This window comes from Microchirus variegatus (genome assembly GCF_963457635.1).
Source record: "Microchirus variegatus genome assembly, chromosome: 3".
Lineage (NCBI taxonomy): Eukaryota > Metazoa > Chordata > Actinopteri > Pleuronectiformes > Soleidae > Microchirus > Microchirus variegatus.
Genome location: NC_139804.1, coordinates 16,961,275 through 16,977,917, shown reverse-complemented (window position 1 = coordinate 16,977,917; position 16,643 = coordinate 16,961,275). Strand labels below are relative to the sequence as shown.

At 40.5% G+C, this 16,643-nt stretch overlaps 1 protein-coding gene across 1 annotated transcript in view; it reads right to left on the bottom strand.

Moving 5' to 3' along the window:
• LOC310924804 (solute carrier family 12 member 9) overlaps nucleotides 1–16,643 on the bottom strand; it is a gene marked incomplete at its 5' end in the record, with an annotated part of 92,269 nt that overhangs the window by 39,990 nt on the left and 35,636 nt on the right. The window contains 2 exons of the mRNA XM_083886642.1: nucleotides 5,782–5,864; nucleotides 14,166–14,323. Of these exons, the coding sequence (XP_083742768.1) occupies nucleotides 5,782–5,864; nucleotides 14,166–14,323 (241 nt within the window). The remainder of the gene's footprint in view (nucleotides 1–5,781; nucleotides 5,865–14,165; nucleotides 14,324–16,643) is intronic.

Sequence of the window (16,643 nt, the reverse complement as noted above, 5' to 3'; positions counted from 1 at the left end):
CCAGTGGGTGTCTCTCCTGCGCTCCCCTGGGAGCCTGCTCTACCACAGCATTAATTAGCCATTAACTCAGACACAAGCGAGCATGGACAACTGCTGTCAAAGTGCACAAAGTCTCTCTCTCAGTGGTTGCTAGTGTGTGTGTGTGTGTGTGTAAATATATACTTGTATATATACAATTTGCGGGCCCACAGTTGGTGTAGTGGTTAGCACTCTTGCCTTTGCAGCAAGAAGACCCGGGTTCCTGGGTTCGCGTCCTGTTTGGAACATGTCCCGAACAAGGGCCTTTCTGCAAGGAGTTTGCATGTTCTCCCCGTGTGTGCGTGGGTTCCTTTCGGGTTCTCCGGCTTCCTCCCACAGTCCAAAAACATGCGATATGGGGACTAGGTGAATTGGTCACTCTAAATTGACCGTAGGTGTGAGTGTGTGAGTGAATGGTTGTTTGTCTCTATATGTGGCCCTGTGATGGACTGGCGAACTGTCCAGGGTGTACCCCGCCTATCGCCCAATGTCTGCTGAGATAGGCACAGCACCCCCCGCGACCCTCTGGTGGAGGATAAAGCGGTAGATAATGGATGGATGGATGGATGGATATACAGTTTGCCAAATTAATGAAATCAAGAAAATTAATAACTGTGCAAACTTGTGTATAAGTGTGTGTATGTGTGTCATCAGTGTGACCATTTGAAATACTTTTTATTGGAGCGCAATGAGCATTCAATTCCCTGAAATATGTGGCCCCATGCAGACACTTATCAAATAAAAAGCTGAGTCACTCTTTGGGCTACAGAGATGATGCTTTTACGCTTTAAGTGTTGGGGTTGTAGGTTTAAGTCTGCCGGCTCAAGTGTGTGCTTGCCCCACACTAGAGGATTTTTAAATCTGACTAGATTTTAAAAAGTTGGAGAACACAGAATCAATGAACTTAGAAACCGATTTTCAGTGTCTTAATCCTAAAAGACTAGACAATCCAGTCAAGACTCAAGACCTCACACTTGGTTATTAATCGACCAATTTCAGGGAAGAGATTCCAGGGATTTGGGATCACACAGAACTTGCCTGATTTAATGCGACTTCAGAATACAAACAGACATGGAGGTGGACTGTCGGCATCATGAGTTAATTGCTGCTGTGTGTGCGCAATGTTTTGTGCTGAGAAACGCAAAAAACGAAAATCAAGACGGGAACAGTTTGTGGAAAAAGACGGAATCAACTTGGCTTGTAAAAGTTACGTTCTAAACAAAATTACGCAACATCCGTTTCCCAGCTCTCATTTGTTATTGCAGGGTTCCCAATATCCCAATCTCTATTCAGTTGTAAATATCAAACATGTTTAAAGCTCCCATAGTGCTATCACACATGTAAGAAACCTCCTAGTTGCTGCAAACGAGACGATCGAAATCTGTCCTCATTGAAGCTCTCGTCAGCAGCGCTGTTTCAGACCGTAATCTCACCTCCAGTATACAGACTGTGTTGTGATTGGAAAGCCAACAACAGCTTTCTGTGCCAACTGCCAACTGTCTTGTGATTGGCCAGGTACCTGGAAGTGACTTAATTAGCACGTCAACTCTCGGAAACGCAGCGCCCCCTTGAAACAGAACCGTGGATGCACTGCTACTCATTATCAAAACACAGCTTTCAATTAAGCTGTATTTAAACACAGCTTAATTGAACTCTTTAACTTTCTCTTTTGTTTTGGTTTTCCATTCTCCAGCTTCACACACTTTTTTTAACAATGTTTAAAAAAGTCAATTTTATGCCTTTGACCCTGAGTAGGACACAGAGTCAAAAGACACTGTCGCAAGTGAAAGTAATTAATTAATTAATTAATTAATTAATTAATTAATTTTAATTTATGTATTTATTTTCTCTTTTCCTTACAGTCCTATTGTATGTTATAAGAAGTAAAAATCAATAAAGTTTGAGTCATAAAAAAAGAAACAGGCCTGTGATTGGTCACAGCCTTCTGTGACAATACAGATTTAATCAGGTAGTAAACAGTGTCTCATTTGGGGGCAGAAATTGAATTCATTCACACTCTGATCACTTGATTTACATTATGCTGAAAGGTTATAATGGAATTATCCATTGTCTGGAATTATCCAATTTTTTTTTTCCCACCCACACTTGAACTCTATCCACTTCAAACTTCACTTTATATTTTTGTTTTTCTTGTCTCCTTGTTCATGGAGTCTGTCTATTTCCCCCCTGTGCTTAAAACTCCAATAAAAGAGGGCTCTACTTGTGCCTTCCTCCTCCTCCTCCTCCTCTTCCTCCTTCCTTTTCATCCTGCGGTGCGAGCGTTCAAGGCAAGATTACAATCAGACTTTGTCATCAGTGAATCATTCAAATGGCGGAGGAAGAGGCAGAGAGAAAGAGGACAAGAGAGTCAATAATCTCTGATGGCGGCAGTGCAGCTAACGATTTCCATCTAATTGCTCCTCCTCCACTCCTGGAGAGTGGGGCTAGGGATGAGGAGAAGAGACTGAGCGAGGTACAAAGAGTGAACGCAAATAATGACAAGCCATTCAGCCTTTAACACTTACCTCTGATAATGATAGGATCGTCAGGCCTATTTGGTCCTAAGATGCTCCTCCTCTTTGTCTCTCTATCCTCACACACCTCGCCTGTGCTAATTCTTTTCCTCAGAAAAGTGTCTTTTCCCCACTTAAGAAACATAACAGACGAGAGCAGATTTTTGCCTACTTCAGGTAAAGTAAAAGAACAATTTTATTTCCTTAAATCATTTATGCATCCTCCTGATGTCACTCAAACTTTGGGAAATGATGTTTGTTTTTTAGTAACTTCCACTGTTTAATGGTTTATTTTAATAGGTTAGAGTTATCATAACTCTGACAAGCCCAGTCAATCATATTCGTAATCAGCTATTATGGACTGTTGGGGCCTTATTGTAAGGCCTAGTGTAAGACTGTGACAATAGAAGCCTGGTCTAATGGTACAGGAGGACGGAGAAAATTCCTTTCTCATCTCTCAAAAGCCACTGCGATGCATGACATCAGCAGCAGCTCCAACCCTTCACCCCATTGGTGGAAACAATGGGACGCTCTGCCCCCCCAGCCATCCCCAGCAGGGCTACACACCAGCAGGGCTGCACACCAGCAGGGCTGCACCAGCTCATCTGTTGTTAATTCATTGTGAGCACTTCACGTCGTCCGGTCTGCTTGTGTTGTGATTTTGTTGCTTTATTTGTTAATTTTCGCCACTCCTCTCGCAATCAAGTGGAGGGCAATCGAAGATCTTGAAAGATCTGTGTTTTGTGATTTTGGTTCCTTTATTCATTTTACCAGCATTGATTGTGACAGACAGACGACTATCTCGAGTTACAGCCAACTGTGTGATCACAAGGGAATCTCTGTCCATCCACATCCCTTTTGTTAAGAGTCACACTCTCTTTCTCTCCTTCTCCATGCCCCTCGCCACTGCCGGCTCCACTTCCTCCCTCACTCCTCCGCTCTCTCTCGACGACCCAGAATCTGAGCATGACACATTGTCATAGTAAATGTCTCTATTACCTGTGTCTCTACGGCCATTTTGCATCCGGAAGAGGGTGGAGCGTCACCGTGACAACCACCACGCCACAGACCCCTCTTCCAATTCCGCCATTCCGAACTTTCTGTTTCCCATGCTGTCACTAGCTGACAGGTGCACGCCCACTCACACACACACACATACACACACACACACACACACACCTGGGTGCATGTTTTTGTAGGTAGTTTAGAGGGTCAATGTTGTTAATTATTTGTAATGTTAATTATACATTTTGTGAATAAACTTTGACCCTGTTGTATTCAAAGTGCTATTCTCTTTGTCTTTTGTACTTTGTTTGATTGTGACCAGGGTAATTGCAAAAAGCCAGAGTACGATTTTACACCTTCGACCCCAGATTTAAGTATATAAATTAATTAATTCATTAATTCATTAATGAATTAATGAATTAATTAATGACTTGTGAAGGATTGTGAAGTATTGTATTTGGTGGCTCTGTGTGTCCGTTTGTGTTTCCACACTTGCACTTGCCAACGTGACAAACAGAGGGCACCAGTGCCTTGTTGTGTAAATGGGGTGAAGTCTGCCATCTCTGATCGCCTTGTTTGATCATTTGAGACTGATCTGAAAGGTTGTGAAGTGACCAGTGGTCTTTACGTTAGGCCTCATAAAGCATGTCGAGTGTTTAGTTGTACAGACGAGGGCGATATCATTTTGTTGTACATACATTTTTAACTGTAAAACTTAATTTTCTATTGATAGAGGAAACCCGTTACGTTTCAGACACATGTTTTGAACAACACGACATAGCGTTAGCTTAAGTAATGCCCAGGTAATTTTTCTGCCATGACTCTTTTCTGGTTACATTTTCAGATGAGTATATTTTCAAAAGAAGAGAAAGGTTCCAGAGGAACAGAGTCAGGTAACTTTACATAAAGGAGAGGCTCAATGTTCTTGATTTATTGTTGTGATGTTATTCCCTCAAGTCAATAGAAATGATAATGATGTGTACCATGATAAGTGTAATATTTAAATATTCCTAAATTTACCTGTGTGGTATTGGTGAGGTGAACGAATTTAACACTTCCCAATATTATATTAGATAAGAGCACAGGCAGAAGTAGTGCAGAAGGTAAGTAGAAGAGAGAAAATAGGAGATTTGTTGTTGTTGTGTTTGTTGTTTTAGCCTAGTGATACATACTGATTCTATTATTATTTTCAATTCATGTACCGGAAACCCTATAGTAAAGAATGTATTTAGAAAAAAATTCTGTTTCAAATAGTCATAATTTCACATTTCAAAATTAAATTTGCCATCGCCTCCCCCCTCTTCCACTCGGGCAGATCTCCCCCACGGTTTAAAAAAAAAAAAAAAAAACCCTGGAGAAAACCCTGAGCTCTGTTTGAAGATGGGATTCTCTCAAGTTGCACAGCAGGCCTTTCTGATATATTTGCCTGTGGAGAGTTTTAGTGACAAAGCTTCACAAACCAAACAATGAATTGTCCTACTACAACTCGCCAACCTTTGCATTTCTTACCCAGAATAACAGCAGCTTGTTTGAAGGTTCCTGTTTCCTTTTTCTTTGATGTGAGTTTCGCCGCTCCTATAGCTCAGCTGGAATGTAAACCTCATTTATCGACCTCACTAAAATATTCAAAACAAGTCTACAGCTGGTGATGAACTTGTATTATTGACCCTTAAAGTGCTACAGTTGATAACTGAATTAAATTTTGAAAATCATTTATTATTGGTTTATACTACAGTCCTAAAAGAAGAGAAGCACTTTTTATATAATTTTTCTTCCAAGAATTTGGTTGAACGATAAAAGGAAATCTGACAGATTTTGTGATTTCAGTAGTAATATAATAATTATTTTAAAGTTCAATATTCACAACGTAATAGTGTTGACTCATGAAACACATGAGACAACACCAACTTTTTTTTTCAATGTACATAAAACATAACATTTAAATGAAATGAAAGTAAACTGTACCTTTGTGATTTGTAAATATGTTATTTCAATTTGCCATTTCATTTGAAAACTATTGTTTGGTCCTAACATCTAATAGATGATTAGATTTCTTCCCTACTGTTTCTGGTTCCCATCAGATCAAATAACCATTGTGTACTCATTTGTCACTATATTTTGTTTTGTTTGAAGTCCTAACTGGTTAAATTGCTGTGATATACAAGGATCAACCAGCTCTTTCATGAAGTATTAAATGCTTTTATTGATGGTTTCCTAAATTCTGTGTTTGTTTATCTGCACTAACCTGCACAAGGAACCAGGAGATGAGCACAGAGACCCAGGGGTTACCGTTGCGTGACGTCTTCTTGGCTGGAGACAGAACCTTACCTACAGGAATGAAAAGAGATTTTGATGAGAACAACAAATCTTTCAAATTTAAGGAAGGGCCGAACTGCAAATATCCATCTGCATTCTCTAGTGGAAGCTTTTGTGAAAAATATCAGCACTGACCTTCAAAACCCACGTCAGTGAAATTCTGGATGCATACGTGAACAGAAAGGTTTAATCAAAAAGGGGGAAAAAAGCTGCACTGAACGACCAACCTCCGGTTAACGGGAGAATTTCTTCCACAGTGGTCTTTATTAAATGTCAGCAAGCATTGCTTCTATCCGTGGGAAATATTACACGCTTTTGGAGACACCATAGGCGTGGAGTCGCTTATGAAATGAAAAGCAGATCTCAGCTTTCAAAAGTTGCTGCCAGTGGACAATTACTGATTGATTTAATGAACGTTATTTCAAGCAGGAAAAATTGTTTATTTAATGACATTTGGCAAAGCATGTTGCGCCTTGAGCTCTGCCTCTATTCCGCATTTGTTTAATGAAGCAGAAGGGGGAACTGGGGTTTATTGTAAAAAAACAGAGCATGTTTTAAGGTGCTTGATAGGGCTGTCAAGTTTTATCTAATAGTACACTCATCTGGCTGAACTTGGGGGGGGGGGGGGGGTTAAGTCTCCAACTCCCTTAAAATCCCATTTGATATCAACACATACACCCCAGATGTACACGCCATATGAAGTAATTATCACGTGGTCCAGTAGAGGATGCAGTGAGGGCAGCAAGGCTTTAGATCCATTTTAAATGGGCTCTTGGTCATAACATAATGTTTAGCTATAAAAACAATGGAGGACATTGGCTAAATCACACCACATCATCTATAAAGGAACATGTGGAAGTTAGTTGTGGTTTAAAAAAAAAAGATGAGAACAATACACAATGTTGTGTTGCCATGTCTCCCGTCATCTCAAGATTTGTGATTTCAGCAGCTCCATGTCAGTCTTTTTGGCTGGAGGTTCACAGATCTGTGCTAATTAACTATGTTTGCCATAGGCTTCTGCTGTACCTGTGGAAAGACAATGAAGTCCTTATATTCTGTTCTATTCTATTCAACCAGGTACCTACCTATTGGACAATAGCAACTCTCAATCATACTGGTGTTTATTCATGCCTATGTACTGTGCTTTCATGTATTTTACTCTCAATCAGAACATAATTTACAAAACTATTTTGTTGAAGAAGAATTGAAACTAAACTAGTCAGGGAAAGTGTGCACTGACAGTATACTGTAAATCAAATGAGAAGTAGAAGCTTTTTTTGTATTTTTGTAACCAGCAGAGTTGCCCCAGTTTTTATATAACTAGGAATGTCTGTCTGTCTGTCTGACGTTTCTTGAAGTTGTAAAATCCCATCTCATCATGTTAAAATCCTGGAACTGCAAAAGCTATTTGACCACCTTCATCCTGAGGCTGTGGCAAATAAAAGCACATCAACATAAAATAGCTGATTACCCCAGGTTCCTAACTATTTCTCCCACAGGTAATTTCAGAGATTAAGCACTATGACTTTAGTCACCATTTGAACTCTAATGTTAGAAAATATCAATTTGATAAAACGGGGGAAATGGAATGTTAATTAAGACTCTAAAGGCACATTTACCTTCTGAAGCACGAGCAGAAAACTAATAATATGCAATTTAAATATTTTACAAATTAAATTTGGGGCACATTGGGGACAAATTTGTCCCTGTTTTGTTCATAAATTTAACAATAAATAATTATACATTTGCTCTTGTTCTTTATAGCCATCTTATAGCTTTACAGCTATATATATGATGTCCTGTTGAAAAAGAATTGAGCCTGGTAGCAGTGACGTGCAGTCATGGTAGGCAGTGCCTATACCCTAGGCTCTACCTCAAAATTTGAGGTACCCTTCATTATTTGGTATACCCACAATACACGTGTCTGTATGCACGTGTATCAGACGCGTGTTTTTCAGTTTTTTATACAGGCGTAGGCGACACGGTTAAGGCGTTTTAGTATAGTGTGCTGTCAAAAAATGCCCCTGATAACGTACACGCGCACACACACACACATACACACACACACAGTTTAAGTTTCTGTTATAGTACAGTACTACAATCTTGATATTCTCAGATTGCATGGTGCACTGTCTGCAACGTATGAAATACTAATTTAGTGTGTGTACATCTTGGTCTGTGACTGCCTGCCTACTAGTGTTGTGTCGGTCATGAATGATTCTTTCGAAGAATCCTTTGAGTGAACGAACTGACTGGGATCACTTCATGAACTGATGCATTCGTTTCTTAGTTCAGTTGAGCTGGAACTGCCGCACTCTGTGAATCACTCGTGAAGTCGTTCGCCGGCGCCATCAATCACTCGCGAATCTTCGGCAAACGACGCCAGCCAACGTGCGCCGAGCGGGGAGGGAGTGACGAGTAAGAAGAACTGTGTCTGCCGCGCTGCTGTGATTCGTTTGGCGCTGTCACTCACTCACTGACCCACGCACGTACTGACACACACTGAACTGTGGCTGTGGACGTGAATCTCGTTCGCATCGCGAACAAACTGACACACATAGAACTGGAGAACTGTGGCTGAGGACATGAATCTCGTTCGCGCCGTCACTCACTCTATGACCCGCGGCGCGGACATACTGCACTCAGGGAGGACGTGGGTCACGTAGCAGGGCACTGGGCTCCTGCTAAGCACTGAACGATTCGGTGAATTAATCTTTTGAACGAATCATTTTAATGAAAGGATTCTAGTGATTCAGTACACTCAAATGAACTGCCGATCCCATCACTACTGCCTACCCTACCCTAGAGCTCACCGCACGTCACTGCCTGTCATAAAATATAATCAATATACATTTAGTTATGTTTTATTATGCAGAGGAGTCCCACATTTCCTTCTTCCTTATACCCTAATCAACAGAGAACAAATGGATCGAAGAACATTATAAAATAGGACTAATATCATGGACTGTGTTCCTGTTTCTGTTTTGAACCAATGTCTAACGATAGGCCTGTGAGCAACAATGATGTTATGGTGTACATATCAAATCAGGTTTGGACTAAGAATAGAAATGTATACATCAACTGATATTTTACGAACAGATTTGATAATCGATTTTCATAAAAGTGGTGTCAACATCGAAACTGCGAAGCTGACAATAAAATGTATTCGCTGATGTGCCTTTTTACAGACAGCATCAACATGGGGTTCAAAGGTGATTACAGTACCAAGGTATTTGTACTGTTATACAACTTCAACATGCTGATTTACCAGTGTGAGTCTGGTAAAGTCTGTGCCTCTCCTCTCTTCCTCCAGACTCTGGGACCTTGATGTCCAAAGGAAATGCAAAATGTACTTTCATCAGAGATCATAACTTTGGACCACTCAGCAGCAGTCCAGTCCTTTTTTGTCTTTAGCCCAGGTGAAACACTTCTGACACTCTCTCTTGTTCAAGAGTGGCTTGACACAAGGATTGCCACAGCTGAAAGCCATGTCTTGTATACATCTTTGCGTGGTGGTTCTTGAAGCACCGAGTCCGACTGCAGTCCACTCTTTGTGAATCTCCCTTTTCACAATATTCTAATTTTCTGAGATACTGAATTTGGGGTTTTCATTAGTTGTCAGTTATGATCATCAACATTAAAAGCAATCAACACTTAAAATATATAAGTCTGTGTGGAATGAATGTATACATTATACAAGTTACTTTTTGGATGGAATTACTGAAATAAATCAACTTTTTTCATGATATTCTAATTAAATGACCAGCACCTGTATATATATAGTATACAAATAAAAACTTGGTAAGGAGACGGGGGATGGAAGTGGAAGGTGAGCGGTGTTGGTGGTGGAAGTGTCATTTATGCATTTATGAGGAAATTTCAAAGCAAATAAATATTTGGAATTAAATCTGTGGGACTTTTAAGTCCAATCAATGAGAGAGAGAAGACGACTGTGGGATGGAGACAGACAAAGGTGAAGGTAAGTAACAGAGATGAAAGTAATGGAAAATATGTGGGATGGGAAAAAAAATAGAAAATCCTCCTTGTCTGTTTGTTGGATGGAAAATTGATGATGCTCAGTTTGCATAGGACAGTGGCAAGGTTAAGCAGTGAGTAGTGTGCATGAATGACAAAAACACACACACACACAGTGCTCACAGTATTGAGCACCATATTTGAGAGTATAACATCATTTCTACCTGTGTAGTCACTTTCTCTTAATTAACCAGATGAATCTAATCGAAGTTAATCCTTCGGCTCGTGGTGAACAGCTGAACTAGAGTCAGATGACTCTGCTCTGTCTGATCACGCCACAGAGGAACTCACACGAATTCAGCCATTTATCTCCCCTGATAGACACACACACACACTCATACACGCACACCCATAGACGCAGACAGAAACAGGCCAAATCAATTTGCAATAGACTGAACAGAGGAGCAGAGGATGGGATGAGGAAGTTGCTCACAGTCATTAATAATGACAAAGGAGCAGGAGGCACAGAGTGAGATGGAAATCACTGCCGCCTTCAGTTGATACTCAAAAAAAGACTGTGACTGACATTACAACTCAGTGTTTTGTGTTTAAACTTTAAAGACAAAGTGACAGCGATCATTTACCTGCTTTGCTTGGCAGTATTGGGCGATAATTATGACAATACAGTATCTGAAATACTATGGCCACAGTAGTATTCACAGTTTCATTGCTGTCATTAAAAAAAAAAAAATCTGTTGTGCCATGTTGGCAGCCTTATATACATATTAAAAAATGAACATTTTTTTGAGCTTGAGCCTGTCAAACAATACTATCAGATCTGTTTGTGTGTATACAGCAGCAGCGCAGTGGTGGTGGGGACAACAAGCCTTTATCCCATCAAACTGGTGAACGACAGGGTTTTCTGTCACACTCTAACCTGTTTGCAGCAGAATGTTGCTGTTGTCTCCATCTTGACATAAAACAAATCACTTCCTGTGTGCAGAGCGGGAATGTGTGAACTCATTCAACAATGTTTGAAAGTAATTGACATTTGTTTGTATTTAACAGTTACGCACTACAAATATTTAAAGGCAGATTATGTCATTTCCACAGCTAAGGATCTGTCTCTCTTTCAAAACAACAAAACACCTAGCTTGATGGAGTAACAGATCCTGTCTTCCAAAATCACATTGATTTGCAGTTTCATTTATTTTATAATCGCACATGCCACAAAACTCCCTCTCCGTCTGTCTTTATGCCACACTGCAGCTGCAGCACTGGCTCTCAACTCCACCAAAGACCAGGTCAATGTCTATATTTGTCAAATTTGTCACAAACACAACACAAGTACCTTCCTTGACCCTCAGTACCACAAAGGACATGAGAGTGATGGTACTGTTTTGGTTGAAGAAAAAAGACAAAGGCCGAGGTGGTGAGACTGTTGTGGAGTGGTGAGCAGCAGGTGTGGTGACCAAAACTGCAGGACTTGGGAAGAAGACACACACCTTCTAAGAAAGAGGACTATGGCAGCCTCTGGCATTGCGAGTAACGAGAGGGGGCAGAGAAGGGGCAGAGAATGTAAGGTGTCAATAGGTTGTAAAAATACAGATACAAAAAATAAATATTTTCGCGTAAAATAAATCTGTGCACACCATGCATTGCTTCGTTGACATATATTCATATAATCGTATTCCCTGTGTTTGACATAACTGGTCATAGTTTAATGTGAAGTCTCTCTCTAAACTCCAGTCAAGAAAATACAAGTATTGGATCACGACTCTGTATCGGCAGATACTCAACAGTAAAACGATTGGATTGTGATTGGAAGGCCAAAAAAGCTCACCGGGACATCTCTAATCATTGTGGTCTTTGTTGTGTATAGTTTCAATTTAATTATATTTTATTTATTTTGACCCTTTAGTGTCAGGGGTGATTTGTGACAGAAGGATAGCAGCAAAAGTGAAAGGGAAGGTCTACAAGACATTAGTGAGTCCTGCATGATATATGGTTTGGAGACAGTGGTACTGTCAAAGAGACAGAAGACAATGGAGCAGGAGGTGGCAGAGCTGAAGCTGTGTGTGTATCAGGGGCATTTTATACCAGCACACTATACTATAACGCCTTAACCGTGTCGCCTACACCTGCATAAAGACTGAAAAACATGCGTCCGATACACATGCATAGTATACAGACACGCGTATTGCAGGTATACCAAATAATGAAGGGTGACGGGTGATAAGTGTCATGTCACGTGCGAACGCAGCAGACGTCTGTGCGCACGCTCGTCCTGAAAAAAAAAAACAACAACAAAAAAAAATGGTGCCAGTGTTGAGAGTTGGAGAGATGAGTATTGTCTTTAAGATCTGCTTATGCTTCAAACTCAACCACCTTGACTAACCCTTTTAAGATTTATGACGTAGTATTCATTTATGATCATCTACTAGCTCGGCAATGCTGGAAAATAGGACGAGTTCAGGAAATATTTTCCGGACGAGACGGTAGAGTACGCTCATGCGCTGTTCAGTTGCCAAACCAAGACCCATACAGTTTAATTCATATATCATTATAATTATATAACCTTGAACGAAATTCAATTATTCTGCTGGATAACTTTTCCATGTTCATCATGGTGCTGATCCTCATTTGAGGATCCAGCAGCACGGACAGCACTACGTCGACCTGCACCACACCCGGTTCCGCCCCGTCAGCTGCTGTGGGAAGTGTCTGTGGAAGTAGCTGTGGAAGGAGCTGTAATGTGATTCTCATGAAATCGTGGTTTCAAAAACTTCAAAAATGAAACGGGACGGGACGAACCGTACTCCCCGAGTGACGTCATGTCCTCCCAGGAAATCCCTCCGCCCGGCTGCCCCCATCCACTCACATACCTTTTTTGATGAAATCTTCTAATTATGATTTATACTGTAGGCGTGCACACGCTATAGACGTTAAAGCGTTTGTGTCGCTATTGTATTGAAGCCAATGCTTCAGATGCCTTAACGTATGCATGTGTGACTGAAATAACCTAAACTGTCACATCGGTCTGCAGGCCCTAGTATTGGTAATACTTGCAGCTGTTTAACTCAAGACGAGTGTGTGCAGACGTCTGCTGTGTGCGCAGGTGGCACGGCATGAATGACCCCTCGCTATATGATTTCCACAAACACTACACAGCGTGTGTCTGTACGCTCATATAGAATTGTACTTAACAGTCACGCGTGGTCTTCACGACTCATATTTGAGGCGTAGTTCCCCCCGTCTGTCCATTGAAAGTGAATGGAATTTACATGCGCACGTTAGAGGTTTGATGTCATCGCATAGTCTGCAAACAATCGCTTTGTTAGAAGAGTTAAGGGTAAAAAAAATTCCCACACTTTTGAAGACCGTAGACGTGGTTTTTTTTGCTGTTTGTTCCTCGGTGCTCCCGCTACTGCTTGCCGCTGCCATTGTTATGAATTCTTCTTCTTCTGTTTTAAACTCACACGAGTGACGAGCGTTCTAGTGCATATTTACCGCCACCACTGGACTGGAGTGAGAGTTTATCTAGTAGGTTGTTTGGAATGGAGCTTCAACAGAAAAAAAAGGCGGGGGTTGACGGGTTGACGCAAAATATTCATGTCGCAAATGTTTTACTAGTGATACGTGGTGTCTCAAAAACGATATATAGTTGCAGTGTATACAGTGAATACATACATTTCACTGTATTGAATTTCCCCCCACCCCTGCGGACAAAGGATGTTAAAGATGGAGCTGCTGGGCAGAAGGAGAAGAAGAAGACCACAGAGAAGGTTCATGGATATTGTAAAGGAGGACATGAGGACAGTTGGTGTAACAAAACACACGGGAGAAGACAAGATGGACGAAGATGATCAGCTGTGGTGACCGCTAAAGGGAGAAGAAACTCTTTCATGAAATAAGGTTGAACGAATCACTCCATTTTTGCAATAAAAGTTTTTTTTTTTCGTTTTTTTTTTTTACGTAAAACCAAAAAGCTGTATGCATATATATAATAACATTTGCATTCATTTGATGCCTTTAAAAGAAAGGTTACTAACATTTTCCATAAAACAGATTTTTTCAGTGGACTGAAAATATGAAGCGATTCCCTTTCATGCTTCTGAGAAAACCTCTTGTGTCAGTGCACGATAGATGCAAAATGGAAGCTGGGTGTCATTGGGCGGTCTGGTGTGAAATCTCATGCTTGATTTCCATGTCAACTTTTTCCCAGTTTGCACAAAATCTGGTACATTTTGATCACTGAAATATCACAAGCCTCTTGCTACCAAAAATCCCCCTGCAGCAACTTTAAAGGCCACTTCCCTGAAGGACTCTGCAACCTACCGAACAAGTCGTCCCTGGCCAGTGCGTAGAGGATTCGTGAGGCTCCGATGAGGTTGCTCATGGCAGCAGAGAGCGTAGAGGAATAAACCCCGATGGTGACGAAGGGTTTCCAGACATTAATGTCCCTCAGGAAACTGTAATCCCTCTGAAGCAGCACACTGGGATAGGGAAGAAAAAAAGTAAACACATTTATGTAAATAGTCATGAATGTGAGTTTGCTTTTGGCCTTTAAAATGAATTTAGTGAAAAGGAACTTCATCTTCAATTTTATTACAGAAATTACAGTAGCGAGAGAGAGAGAGAGACAGACTGACATAATAAAGTTCAAAGTGTTTGATTATCCGAGTGTTGGAGGCTATATAACTAAACCATAAAGAAACCAATTACTGTATGGAAACTCTCATGACAGCAGTTACCTTTTTCTGCAATAAAATAAAGTTAAGTAGACCAACATGGCCTTCAGGTTGGTGCCTTTTGGGTGAATGCCTGTCCATGTCAGTCAGGGGGGGAATGCAACGTGCACATTGGATGTGAGTATTGTGTGTGATAGCTGTGTTGCTGATCTTCTGTGTCTATTGCAGCGCTGTTGCTTAAGACCCTGTTGAAAATGAGATGTTGCATCTTAAGGGGGCGTCCTTCTAATAAATTCTAATTCTAGGGAGTTTGTTTGCTGCAATGCTTTCTACTATGTTTTACAAAGGTTTGCCCTTAAAACGGCACAATGTAGGATTTCAACTTTCAAATAATGTCTCTATTAAGATCCAATGATATTATTTATATTATTGTGATGATAGATCAACATACAACTGAATGAGTGTCACCTCTGTCAAAGCCTGAGCAAGTCTGCATCACCTGTATTGGCACTATGAAAAATACGGCTTGGCACCCTTGCTCGAAGGAGGCAAACAAAGATTTCCAGTTGGATTTATTCATTGAGTGGATTGCATGGCAAAGTCAGCACAAAAAACATAGAGGGTTAAGAAAACACAAGCTGCTGAAAGCACGATGATTAATTTTTTCAGGGTTCTAATATTTGAAAGATAAAACAATATCACCATATCTATCTATCTAAAAAGCAAGTTGTGTCAGTGTGTCTGTCTGATGGGCATATCTTGCTGACCGTTAGTCAGTTCGCCCTAAGATTTTTGGATATGGGTTGAGCATGGCCCGATGGTGTGCATCCTTGATTTTCAAGTCATTTTAATTTTCGCTGATTTATCAAGCTACACCAGGCAGGGGCGCCATCAGAACACACTAGTGCAATCAGTCTGAAAACCGGAAGTCTGCAAAGTCCGCAAAAAGTTATATTCTTGGCTCCACAGTGCAGCATAGAGTTCTTCACAAACTTCCAGCCTCAGAGGATTTATCTGTCCAGTGGTTACATGTTATTATGACGGCAATGTGCCTGCTCGGGCCTGCAAATGATCACTTTTCCAAATGCTAACTGCTCTTAGCTCCCAGTAGCTTCTGTGGCTGATGTAATTTCCTGTCCCTTAAGTTTCATTTTTATTTTATTTTATTTTTTTTAAAGGTGGACCTAAAGAGATACTATGCATTACCATAATTGAAAAATCATCTTCAGCTCCCACTATAGGAATACATACTTCCTACGGGCACTGCACTAGTTTGTTTAAAATGCAATAACTTAGGCCAGGTTCTCAAACTTTTTTATACCAAGAACCACTTGAGAAAATCTTCAGCTCTTGAAGTAACGTTATAATACAGTGGTGTAATAGGCCGAGCAAAGTCAGTTACAGACATTTCACAGGAGGCAGATTTATTCACAATAAGACAATTTGCTCTCTCATCATCCTCCTCTTCCTCACATATTCCTCACAAACTGGTATAGTGAAATTAGTTTAAGATGGAGCGAGAGCTAAGGTAATTATTATTTAATGTAACTTTTATTATTTTTGTTTAATTTTCGACTCCACTCCCACATCACACCCTAGTATAGAGTAGAACAGTATTTCTGATTTTCTTCCAAGTACCACCAAAGGAAGCTTGCGTACCACAGTACACATACCACAGGTTGAGAACCATGTACTAAGGCTACTGTGCCTGGTCCGAAAAATTATTCAGCATACAGTTTAGTATACTATAGTGCAGTATATTTTTATACTTCACACCCGAAAAATTAATATCAGTCCAGCTCTTCTGTGTTTTTCATAACAGTATGATTATTATTATTGTTGTTCATTATTATTCAGATGAACAGGAGCTAAACCTACAACTAAATCAACCAACATGAAAATATCACATGCAACAAGCCCTCGAACAAGCCCTTGACTAACTGTCTCTGCAAATGTAGATTGTGTTCATAATTTAAACATTCAGACCAAGACATCTGAGTCAAGCGGGTGAAAACATTGTGTGTCATTTCAGACTAATTTTTTTTCTAGAGGGGGACAAATGTGCAAGTGTTCAATGAAAAAGACTGAAGAGGAAGTCATGATTACTCTGCCAGGGTGCCTAATC